Source organism: Saccostrea cucullata, unplaced genomic scaffold (genome assembly GCF_032062105.1).
Source record: "Saccostrea cucullata isolate Sc308-1 unplaced genomic scaffold, CSIRO_AGI_Scuc_v1 ctg5605, whole genome shotgun sequence".
Taxonomy (NCBI): domain Eukaryota; kingdom Metazoa; phylum Mollusca; class Bivalvia; order Ostreida; family Ostreidae; genus Saccostrea; species Saccostrea cuccullata.
In genome coordinates, this window is record NW_026929550.1 from 1 (window position 1) to 12,789 (window position 12,789).

Below are 12,789 nucleotides of genomic sequence, written 5' to 3' on the forward strand. Positions count from 1 at the left end.
TTGGACACCGGTACACGGTACCAGTACCGTACCGAATAGTTACTTCAAATATACCGGTAAAATACCGTTTCATTTAATACCGGTACTGATAACGGTATTTCATAATCTTTAAAACATTGTTATAGATTTAATAAAATTATTTTTTGAAAAAGATTCCAGACTCGCTAAACTTGATTCTCTGTGCATTGAAAGGGTACGCTAATTAACAAAATCAGTACTAAGGAAGATACTTCCTTTCTACAACCGATATTCGAGAAAAACCAACACGTATTAAAAAATAATTTACATTAATCCTGTTTCAGTTTTATTAATAGAAACCGATAAAAATTGTCAATTAAAAAGGGAAATTGTTGCGAATTTGTGATGTCATCTCTCTCCATTTCTCATGTTTCGTCGTTTAGTGATACCAAGCAAAATGGCGACCGGATGAAGCGATCAGCTGTCATTTAGCAGAGAATTAGACAACGGTGTTTCTTATATTTTTTATTTTATTGAGATTCAGAATAATTTGTTTTGTTCATTGTCACAGGTGGTGAAAAATCAAGTCTCAACCGGGACTCGAACCCAGGGCCTCTGGCGTACCGTGCCAGCGCTCTAACCAACTGAGCTATTGAGACCCGATATATTGACTGACTTTCACGCACCTGTGAACCCGGTGACATACATCATTTAATAAAAGGTTGAATTATAGAAATAGAATATATTTAACACATTTTAGATTATAACATTGAAAGTTTGGTTATAAGCGGTGATAATTGAAAGCATATTTTTCATTAAAATAAACCCGGATTCTCATTCATCAAGGTATAGCACCGTACCGTTAAAAATACCGTATCGTTTCAAAAATACCGGTATGGTATCATACCGTTTCATCCTTAACGGTGTCCAACCCTAAGTATATTACACCTCGCCAGGGAATTTCAGAGGAGGCCAGCAGAATCACTAGAATTAGCTTTGATACCGCAACCAATGAGCTGTACCACAACAATGAAGCTGTACCCCATTGTCTTCCACTTCAAGTCCTTTTGGACTTTATATAATTTTTGATCTTACTGGGCAAAAAATGTGTGTTAGTAGCTCACAACAACAAATGTCTTGATGCTATCATATTGTATAATCAGTTGAAATATTATAAGATATGGAATCACTTTTGCAAGTATGTTGTTGGGTTTTGTGATACCTTGCCATTTTTCAAATATTTGTATCCGTCTTTTGAAAGTTACAAGCAGGAGTATGTTGCTCAAATATTATTGAGTGAGTCTTACTCAGCTCACAATGCCTTTGATGACTCTAAAAAAGAGTGAAAAGGTTGATGTTCTGCTTTCTGATTTTTTAAAAGTACGGTGCAAGTAAGTTCTCATGGTGTTCAGCCATCTGTAGAATCTTTAGAATATTTGCAGAAAGAAAGCAATCCTGAAGAAGATTAAATCTTCATCACTAACATACAGTCATTTGAAGCTTGCATATCAGAGAGATGGTGTTGGTGGTATATATTTCTTATTTAGTGAAAAGACAAATCATGGCTAGGCTAGAGTAAGCAATACTTACAGAATTTCAAAGAAGGTTGCTGAATTTCTCTCAAGTTAGTTATGTTCACATGTATTTGTTATCCTGTGTGATTTCATAAGTGCTTCGGATTGTGAACATTTTGTACTCACTAAATTAAGATCATACAGATACATGTCTTTGATCATAGACAATTGATGTTTTAATGTGCTACTTTATAACTATAGATTAAGTGAAATTATTTAAAAGCATTGATGAACTTTTTGGTACACAAGAAAACTAAATACTAAGATAATATTTTTTATAGTTCGCATCCACATAGCTACATTCCTGTCCAGAGACTTTTGGTTATGTACATGTTATGATGTTTTAATTTGTTTAGTGTTATTGTACTGAATTATTATACCTATATTTGTTATCTTTGTAAAAGACATGCTTTACCGATTTCTCTTTAATTTCATTGTTTTTGGGTTGTAGTTATAAATAGTATTGATTAATTCAAAGCAAAACGTGATTTTTAATTCAAAGCAAAACGTGATTTTGCAGAACAGGATGCGATCCGCTGCTGCAGGTGAAACATACTCGTAACATCGCAAGTCACTGGCGTAGTTGAAAAATACTCGTAAACTTGGCCTGCTGCCAAATCAGAGCTTGCTTCTGCTTGCATATATGTAAAGGGTTTGGGAATGGTATTTTTAAATTGCATGTCTCATACATATATTGACTTTGTAAGCCTAAGTATATTATCAGATATTCTACTTGATTCAAAGACAGTTTTTACTTTTATGTATTCATGTCTTAAAATAAATCCATATTGTTGTTCACTGTTGAATGGATTAAGCTTACTGAAGTATTCTGAAAAGAATGAAATTATATGAAATGAAATGTGTTCTTATCTTTTTTGTGAAGGGTATAAAATATCTGGTAGATGAAAGCACAAAACTACAAATGAGAAGACTGAAAAATGTTCCATTTGCTGTGACCAACCACGAATATGGCCAGCATAATACCGTTAATACGGTGTTTGTCATATCAGTCTTCCGCTCTTTTATCATACAGCCCTTCCATCATAAGACTTATTTCAAAAGAAAATTTTATTTGTTCAACCTTTTATGCTACTACACATGCGCAGGGGAGTTAAGGAAGCACATAGAATTTGCGTAGCTGAAAATCCGCGAAAATGTTGCACTGTGACGTCATAATGAGAAGTCCGCTGCAGTCTGCACATAGCTCTTTACATACGTTTTCACTAAAATTTTTAGACTAATGCATCACTCGTGTTTTGCATAGTTGTAATTATTCCAATGTATCAAATAATTAACATCAGAAACTTTTTTCCGGGAATTTAAAAACTATGCATCATGCTTTCTCAATAATAGAGAAACATGTTATTGTTTTTTGCGCATGCCCAATTGATGATCGGCGTCAGTCCAAAGCTTGATCGCGGAGAGCATGGCGAGGATTTTAAAAACAGGTGCCCGGGAGAAGAAGGCTTGTTTTATGCGATCTTAATGGTTTGAGGATATGCTAAAGGTATGTACATTTAAAATTGATACTGCTGACTTTATTCTTCTTGCTTTTATGTCGTTTATTTCGTTAATTGTTAAAAGCAGTGTTGTGCGAGGGACCACGTGTACCATGACATTGTACTAGGTAAAACATGTATTATATCATCATTTCTCTCTTAAAATGGTGTAATACTGACAACAAGTGTACATTCAGATTATTTCTCAGTTTTGAGGGAAATTCCATGCAGGATTAGTTTACGGCATAATTGTGGGCATGTTGAAAAAATGTTAAAGTCCGTTTGTAAATTTATTTACCCTCGGCGAGCAAATTTTGCATGCTGTAAATATTCTAAAGTAGCAAATTCTGATTCAGAATATTCTTAGGTCCGTGGGAACTATACCAGATTGGCTACTCCCAAGTTTGACTAGCTTTGTCCAGTTTTAAAATAGGCAGACATATAAAGCACAACACCTGATCTAATCCCTGTTGTCTAGCCTAGCAGAATCTCAACAGGGATTACACCTGACCTAGTTACAATAATCTTAGAACTGTGTCTCGGGATAAGACCTCACCACAGTTAGAATACGCCCTATATATTTGCAAGGTAGCAAGTCAAAACTTTTTTTTCTCACTTCAAATGTTTACATTCGGAGATATCTAGATAGTTCGTAGTAAATGCATAGAGTTCTGGTTATCGACCGTGTTTATTTTTTTACAAAGGCAACACACGGAACGAATTCTATCATTAACAATGTTATTCTAATGATAGCACGGTCTGTTTTTGACGCAAGTCATTATTTCCTATGAAGATTGTAATACTAGCTTTGATTGGTGACAAAGTTGGGTGTAAATCTCCTTATTTCCTATCTAGCTTTTAACATGAGTTTGATTGGTTACAAAGTCGGTTGTAAATTTCCGTACACCCCACTTGAGCCGGGTGTAAATAAAACGTGACGTCACAATGCATACATTCTCTATAATAAAAACCAAATAACACGACGTCACGATGCATTGTAGTACGTAGTTACTGATCTTAAGTTTGTGACAAACTTTGATGTTTACAAAGCATTTTTATGGGTACAAAGGAAATAAATTCGTTATCCAGGTCCAATCAAGGGTGTACGGGGATTTACCCTGGGTTATATTCAATACATCCTTCGGCCTCGGGGTGTTCGGAATAAAATCTGGGAAAAACCCGTACACCCTTGTTTGAACCTGAATAACTAATTTAATCCATAGCTTAAAACACAATTGATTATATTTATGTTTACAAAGAATTTATTTGGGTATACAGAAAATAAATTTGTAATCCACTATCTACATGATCATGATGATCCAGGACCAATCAAAGGTACCCAGGGATTAACTACGGGTTTTATTCCATACACCTTCCGGCCTTCTGCAAATCCCTGTACACACTTGATTGAACCTGGATAACTACTTTTGTGACATAGGCAACAAATGTTAAACGCTATAGCCTAGAATAATTTTTCATCCAATCATATGAAAAATAAAGTATAGTTTTATATCTAAACACTTTATGAAAAAAAAAAAAAAGAAATTAATAACATGCTCTCATTAAAAAACTATTTTTTGTGGGGGTTGGTAAAAAAAATTAAAAAGAATGTCTTTATCCTAAGACATGTCTATTGTTGTCGTATCCTCAAAATAGTGATTTAAGGAGTGTTATATGCTTTTTCTCAATTATGGATGAGTAAATTCCACAGACTTGTCATGTAGCCGATGTAGGCATATTTCATGAAGTTTAATAAGTGCGCTTATATTTACATCTTGCATGTTTAAAAACACATTGGAATTTTACAGCTTATAGACTAAAAGAAAAACATAACAAATGTAATTTATCCGGTAAACATGTTGAATCTCCTATACATACAGATGACTACATGGAAGTAACTTGTTTCTACTTATTTGATAGTCAGACAACAAAAACAGCGTATTCAAGTTTTACTAGGATTTAATCCAAAATTCATGTCAAAATCTAGACTACAGCTATGGGCAATATTGCAATAAATATAAGTTTATATTTATGAAGCGTGAATTTACTTCAATAAGCAGAGGTCAATACAAATTCATGAATTTGCAATTTAGTTAAGATGCCCCTTCTACCTTACTGTAAGTGTTTGGTTATATAAAGTTTTTCATTTATTTGTATATTATATATAAGGTTGTGTTAATATATCTTCTTACAAAATTTCTCAATTGTAACCAAGTATTTGTATTCATAATATTTTGATTATTCACATCATTTCTAATGTCAGGTAAAAGTGAATACTTGAGTCAATCATGTGACATATTAGGTAGCATGGTATTTACTTCACATGCTCGAGAATAGTGTTCAATCACAAAATTATCAGACGTTGATTTAGAATTAGCAGTACCTATAGTAATTTACTGTTAAATTTGTTTTGAAACTATTGTAAATGCCAATTACAAACATATATTTTTAAATTTCATGTACATATATACAATTTTTTCTAATAAGCAGGTTCTCCTATCAAAAGAAAAGTTCTAATTATCCATCACTGCATTTAAAATCTAATGTAATATGATATTATTAATATTTTAAAATTAGCTGTAATACACGCCCCAGTGTTGTAAGAGTTCTTCTGCAAACATTACGTCCTGTGAAGATTGCTGACTTTGTTTCAGTTCTCGATGTTTTTTACTAATTTGAGTTTGAATTTTGGCTAGAGCTGAATCATAGTCTTTTAAAAATGACTTGTCTTGTCTGATTAGTCGCCTATATCTCAGGAACTTGCGCACATCGTCACTTCTTCCAAGAAGACGAACCACTAAATCCTCTGTATTGAGTTTTTTGGCTGCAGGGTAAAAAGTAAATTTGTCTAAAAACATATCGCTCCTGACAAATGTTTAATATGAATGTATGATGCATCACTGTGTAGAAAGTTTAAAATTTGAAATGATTTGTAAAAATAATGAAATCCATATAAACTGTTAGACTACCCTTTGAACATTGATCATCGTCCTGTTCAGATGTAGCAAAAAGTTTTCTTTTGCACGTTTTCTGATGAACAGTGGCTACAAACATTAAATAGGAATTAATATGAACATTTGAGATCAGTTAATAATAAATCAAGACTATACTTGGTAGGAATTATCTATTAACCTATATCAAGTAATCAAGAACAATAATGGTATGAAATAGGTATTTAATGATAAAGGAATCAAAATTGCTCGAACTTTTAATTGGATCACATATTTTACAAAATATGTCACAGAAATATGTATAACTTTTACTTTTTTTCAGGTGCCATGCTGAGGTGAAGTTTGGATCCAGAGGGCTGAGTGCCGTGTACAACACTTAAGGTTGGAGGAGGTAAACCTGCAACTCCTGATAAAGTGGCAGTGCAAACTTTGGTGAACACTGAAAGTATGCATTAGGTATTAAGACTTGTCAACTTATCAATGCAATGATTTCATTTGAAAAAAATCAAATCAGTTCCAATTATCATAGCACAGTGTACATTGTATTTACCATTTCCAGGTGCCTTCCTGAGATGAAGCTCAGAGGGTTGAGTGTCTTGTACAACACTTAAGGTCGGAGGAGGAAAACCTGCAACTCCTGATGGGGTGGCGGTGCAAACTTTGGTGAACACTGAAAGTATGCATTTGGTATTAAGACATGTCAACTTATCAATGCAATGATTTTATTTAAAAAATCAAGTCAATTCCACTTATCGTAGCACAGTGTACATTGTATTTACCATTTCCAGGTGCCCCTTGAAGCTCGGAGGGTTGAGTGTTGGGTGTGACACTTAAAGTTGGAGGAGGTAAACCTGCAACTCCTGTCATGGTGCCAGCTATGGTGGGCCCTAAAGATATGTACGAGGTAAAATGTATGCAGACATCTAAACAAAAAAATGCACATAAGTCAAATATATTTACATTTAAATCACATCACAGAAATATGTATAACTTTTACTTTTTTTCAGGTGCCGTGCTGAGGTGAAGTTTGGATCCAGAGGGTTGAGTGTCTTGTACAACACTTAAGGTCGGAGGAGGAAAACCTGCAACTCCTGATGGGGTGGCGGTGCAAACTTTGGTGAACACTGAAAGTATGCATTTGGTATTAAGACATGTCAACTTATCAATGCAATGATTTTATTTAAAAAATCAAGTCAATTCCACTTATCGTAGCACAGTGTACATTGTATTTACCATTTCCAGGTGCCCCTTGAAGCTCGGAGGGTTGAGTGTTGGGTGTGACACTTAAAGTTGGAGGAGGTAAACCTGCAACTCCTGTCATGGTGCCAGCTATGGTGGGCCCTAAAGATATGTACGAGGTAAAATGTATGCAGACATCTAAACAAAAAAATGCACATAAGTCAAATATATTTACATTTAAATCACATCACAGAAATATGTATAACTTTTACTTTTTTTCAGGTGCCATGCTGAGGTGAAGTTTGGATCCAGAGGGCTGAGTGCCGTGTACAACACTTAAGGTCGGAGGAGGTAAACCTGCAACTCCTGATGAAGTCGTAGTGCAAACTTTGGTGAACACTGAAAGTATGCATTAGGTATTAAGACTTGTCAACTTATCAATGCAATGATTTCATTTGAAAAAATCAAGTCAGTTCCAATTATCATAGCACAGTGTACATTGTATTTACCATTTCCACGTTCCCCTTGAAGCTCGGAGGGTTGAGTGTTAGGTGTGACTGTTAAGGAGGGAGAAGATAAACCTTCAACTCTTGACATGGTAGTCACTGAAAAAAATGGAGAAATATAATTTCAGAATGCTACAATTTTCCTACAAATATATTTAATTAATGACCTTAAGACATTTTGAAGCTGAGTTATCCAAGTATCAATTCATTTCTTTTTCTGGTCAATTGATTAAGGCATGTATACTATTTGTAGGATCCTTGCTGTGTATTTCTTGATGATGGTCATGATGAGATTCCTCAGAAGATCCTTCAATGCAGGCATCAGTATAACCTTAAACAATGATATAAAACATCTCTAATTAACAATAATTTATTCCACAAGATTGTACAAGATTTATAAAAAAAACTTATGGCCTTGATTTTAAAACACCTATTTTGTGCTGATTGGTCAAAATGTTTCACTTGTCTGTCTGTCAATATTTTTGAAACTGAAAATTTTACATTCAGATTAATTGAGCCAATTTCAACGAACTTCTTTGAAGTATAATTTCTTGCTTGTATGGCACAGTGGTTAGAAAATATGCTTTTAAATTTGAAAGTAAGGAGCTGATCCTTGCGTTTGGGGTTCGAATCCACTGCGGCCTGAAACCACATGAATCGTGGTCGTGTGTTTCAGTCGATGTTGTCAAAAAAAATCCCTCAGTGCTCAATGTCAAATGTGTACATGTTGAAAAGAGTGGAAATTTATGCTCTTTATAAAACAATATCTCAAATTGATATTGAATACTTCAATTTATTTGTTTCATGCAATAAACCTGACTTGCAGCTTTGATATAATAGGGAAAAATAAAAATATTGCTATGATAAGAAATATTTAAATCTTTTGCATATTAACATGAATTTCAGAGGTTGGGTGATGTGTTATAGGTGCATATAGGTGTTTCAGAATGAGGCCAGATTTTGTGAGATTATTTCTCTTTTGGAAAAGTCATAAAAATTCTGGTATTTATATACCATTTGTAGGTTCCAAGTTGACGAAATGTCTGTCTGAGGGTTCTGATTGGTTGCTGCCATCTGTAGAAGTTGGACCTGGAAAACAAGAGCATATTTTTTTTCTTTAATTTATGTTTACAGATTTCTGAGTCATTTTAAAATTTCAAAAAAAAATTACAATCACCTTCTGGAGGATAGCAAAACTCCAGTCTGCCCTTCTTGTCGAACTTCTTCAGGCGATTGAATGGTAGTTTTAAATGTCCAGATTGAAACTTCTGTATGACTGTCATCCAGATATCTTTGACTCGGTTGTATTCTTGCAGCAAGGAACTAGATCTGAAATGGGCCTCGGGAATGTTGTCATCAGATTTTCCTGAAGGCGATTCAAAAAACTCCATGCCATCATCTGAAATCCTCCACCAATCCTTACCAATCAGAAAATATGCAACTCTCTCCAGATGACTTTGAACTAAGGAAGGCCTTGCACAAAGCCAGTCAGCAGGAATGATGCTATTTGAAGCAGGTGGCAACAGTCTCGCTTGCTGACTTATAACGGATTCCTGGACAAGCAAAGCATCCTCTTTATAGTCGTCGTTCTGCTGAGCATTGAATCTCATCACAGCATTGTCGATTATGTAGGTCAACTGTCTGTTGCTGGTGTTTTCAGAAATTCTTCTGAGATCCCCAAATCCTCTCTCCTTCTGCTCTGGAATAACTGATCTCAGACAGAAAATTCTGTAAGCCTCTGGTGCATGAGTTGTCAAGCTGTGAAAATGTGATCCATAAAACTTCCTTGATTTCATCTTCTTTGGCATTCCTATGGTATTCTTGAGAAGCACAGCAAATATGAAGCATTGATTGTAAAGCCGAAGAATTGTTCCTTTTGTTCGCATCTGACTGGGACTGTAACAAATTCTGATGATTTCTACAAGGGAGGAAACCAGGTCTGAAATGCTCTTTTCAATTTTGCCTTCTTGGAATTTTGTTTCAGTAAATTTTGACAACTTGAAGGCATAGAGTCTTGCATCTGATCCTTTAATTTGATTTTTGTCTCCAATAGTGGTGTTGTAAAATTTCTCGAATTCCTGTCTAACATTTTTGTCTTCTATGTGATGTGGAAGTTCTGTTATGAGGTTCTGGACAACGTTTGTTATATCAAGGAGGGGTTCGCATCCTAGTATCTCGTAATCTGGAATCCCAATATCACTACCAGTCAAGTTAGGATCTTCTGTCATTAGGGCTGGTGGCCTCTGTATTCCATGCAAGATGGTATTAAGCTGTTCTTGCAGTTCAGCTCTTTTCATCAAAAATGTGTCCACCCCCCTTGCCTCTAACTCGTCAACAAGCTCTTCCTTTTTTAGATTGGCAAAAGGATTAATGATGCCCTCCTTTAACTTCTGCCATAACGTGCCCGATATTACCATGAGTCTTCTTTCATCCAGCGACATTTGTTTCTGTCTGAGGCAGCACTCGATGTTTTGATGCTCCTTGGCAGGGACACCACAGATGCAGGCATAGTTTCCCCCTCTCTGTTGTCCAGACTCGAATTGTCGGGCAGGGCCATCTCCGCTGAAAACTCGAATCTTGTTGTGCAGTATGATGCCGCTGCTAGAATGAGAGGTCTGACTGCAAGGGAAATCTTCAAGGCGAGTTTTGGTGTAAGCCAGCTGGTCTGCATCTGTACTGGGAGACTGTCCGAGCATATATAACCTAGGTCGCTCTACTAAACTCTGGATACTGCAGTGTCTTCTTGTTGGATGAAGCTCTGCAAACTACTTGTTGGAAAGATAACAGGCAGGATCATACATGAAGGACACCATAAAGCTGACATATGATCTGTTTAAAAGGTCGGAATGATCGTGCCAAATTTTCACATGCCTTGTTCTCTGAATTTGTTTTAGCTGTTCTTTCCCCCCATTCTCTTTTGGTGTTTCTCCAAGTAGTCTCAAAGTAGTTTCCACTTGCTGATCTGTCATGGCATCATAATCAGTGTCTGTAATTAACCTCAGAATCCCCAACTTTTCCTGCCTCTCTGTCTCTTCTTGAAAGAAAGTTGAAAGTGGAAACTTCCTGCCATAGACGACTTCTCTCTTTTCTTCAAGTGACCCTTCCTTGCTGATTTTCTATGTCTTGGTGATCTTCGGTGTTACTTTCTCTCCTATATATATCTCTCCTCTTTCAAGTCTTTGTCTCATGTCTTCTTTCAATTTTTTACTTGCTCTGGGTGTTGGGACTGATACTCTGGTTGTGATACTTTTCTTCACTCTTCTTATTCTTTTCCTTTAACTAACACTGGTGGATTTAAAGATGTTAAACTTTCTGACATCAATTCCACTATGCTGAGCATACTGTACAGCCACTTGACCCCCATTCAGTGGGAATTTGCCATTTATTTTCATATTATACTGGCGAGCCTTAGCTGTCCAATTGATGGTGCTTCCAGCTGGTGTACTCCTTAAATCATCCAGTATCTCTTGGCGGTCAAAACTGTAGTTGGAGTATTTACCATGATGGACCTTTGCTTTGATCCTGCCTTCTTGCTTTTTGGCTTTCCTTTTCTCGTGCATTGATTTGGAATCCTCATAGGACATGTGGGTAGACACTAGTCTCTCTTTGTCATGTTTTTTTGAAGGACTTTCCACTTGCTAAAAAATGTTCCAAGTCATTGGTCTGGAGGGAAGATGATATTTGTCTCTTAGCCTCTTGAGTTACTGCTTTCATTGCATCTCTTTTGTCTGCAGGTGATGGCCTTTCAATGAGTGAAAATGACTTTTTCACAGCGTCTCGAAGAGGTATGTTGAACTCTTGTGAAAAAGTTGGATCAAGTGTGTTCAAGATTTTGGAGAGGGCTTGTTCCTTAGATTTTGTTGTTGAAATGGCAGTGGTTGATATACTCTTAACTTTTTCTATGAGATCTTGATTTTCTGTTGTTGCAGAAGAATGGAGGAAAGATTTGTTTAGAAGAGTTGATTGGCATGGAATGCAATTCAGCAAACTGTGTCTTCTTTTTTCAGCCAGTGTCAGGAAGTGCTAGTTTTTCAGGGAGAACGTTTCTAAAAATTCTTTCTTTTCGTTGGTTTTGTTGTTGTTCTTCCAGTACTTAGGGTTGCGGAAGTAATCTTGAACACGTCCAAGGGAGTACTGGAAATGTGAACTGGTAATGTGCATCTTGGGCAACGCATCCACAAAGTCATTGTAATTATTAAACCTCGCTGCTAGACTCAAATTGTGGTTAAAGGAGGGTAGGATGGAATCATCTTTACTCTTCAATGTTGAATCTTTCTTCCACCATTCAAGTGCTGACTGGTCTTTAGAAGTTTGTGCCAGAAGAACTTTGGCAAAGTTACAGAAGTTCATTTTCCGTCCAAAAAGATATATCAGCCTGTAACTAATTTTAAAAAATATTAGGGAATTTTTTTTGTGGGTATGGGGCGGGATGCAGTTTATGATCTTTAATTAAAAAAAAAAACAAAATTGAAATTGGGGAGTCGTGTAGAAAAATCAAGTATGTATAAGTAAGGGCAAAAACATTAGGATGATAAAATATTTTTATGCCCTGATTACAAAGTTTTGTTGTTTTTTGAATTACGCACACCCACATGAAATTAAATAAGATTGTTCTAATTATGATTTTAGAGAGAAGTGTTTGGAAGCAAGAACAAGATAATGGCAATGCAATCTTTGAGAAAAACATTACAGAAAGAAGAGAAGTTTTCAGGAATGGAAACCTGGACATGTACGGATACCATGAATAAGACTCGTTCAGAGTAGGATTTGGTAATCATTTTAGGTTTATTTTGGATGGAAAATGTGCAACACAATGTTTCTGTGTTACTCGGTTTCTGATTAAGTTTTTTTGCTTAAATAGGAAAGGCTCAATTAACCATTTTCTGATCAAGGTGATTGCGTTTGTCAATCAAGGGGAGATAATAGTGAAAGCCATTGTCATAATTTGACCATTTTCTTGGAGAAATTCCCTTTAAAAAGATCAAGTAACTGCTGAAGTAACCTCCCATGAATATATGGGATAAAATATTCGGAAGATCAGCCAAGCCATGTTTAATCAAGTATTTAGAGGTAGTGTAGATTTTAGCTTGTTACATATGGATGTATAGCAAAAATAGTCTCC

At 35.7% G+C, this 12,789-nt stretch overlaps 1 protein-coding gene, 1 long non-coding RNA gene and 1 other non-coding gene across 5 annotated transcripts; 1 reads left to right on the forward strand and 2 right to left on the reverse strand.

Annotated features, from left to right (window-relative positions):
• Positions 1–543: 543 nt before the first annotated feature.
• On the reverse strand, positions 544–617 carry Trnat-ggu (transfer RNA threonine (anticodon GGU)). The gene has a single exon. It is a non-coding gene; the product is annotated as a tRNA-Thr (tRNA).
• A 2,097-nt stretch (positions 618–2,714) lies between these two features.
• LOC134281180 (uncharacterized) lies at positions 2,715–8,503 on the forward strand. 3 transcript variants are annotated; one of them, XR_009995030.1, is made up of 8 exons: positions 2,715–3,039; positions 6,305–6,438; positions 6,542–6,669; positions 6,771–6,886; positions 6,990–7,123; positions 7,225–7,340; positions 7,444–7,759; positions 7,921–8,503. It is a non-coding gene; the product is annotated as an uncharacterized LOC134281180 (long non-coding RNA). The 3 variants fall into 3 exon arrangements; XR_009995031.1 differs by having other exon boundaries at positions 6,990–7,112; XR_009995032.1 differs by having other exon boundaries at positions 6,542–6,658.
• A 1-nt stretch (position 8,504) lies between these two features.
• Positions 8,505–10,374, reverse strand: LOC134281179 (uncharacterized). The gene is made up of 2 exons (XM_062763649.1): positions 8,845–10,374; positions 8,505–8,756 (listed from the first exon to the last, which is right to left on the reverse strand). The coding sequence occupies exons 1-2, from the start codon at positions 10,361–10,363 to the stop codon at positions 8,674–8,676; spliced, it is 1,602 nt and encodes a 533-aa protein (XP_062619633.1). The 5' UTR covers positions 10,364–10,374; the 3' UTR covers positions 8,505–8,673.
• Positions 10,375–12,789: the final 2,415 nt, after the last annotated feature.

Coding starts and splice junctions, on each gene's coding strand:
- LOC134281179 (XM_062763649.1), bottom strand. CDS start 10,363: ATGCTCGGACAGTCTCCCAGTACAGATGCAGACCAGCTGGCTTACACC. Junction 8,757..8,844: donor GTTTTGCTATCCTCCAGAAG/GTGATTGTAATT, acceptor CTTGTTTTCCAG/GTCCAACTTCTACAGATGGC.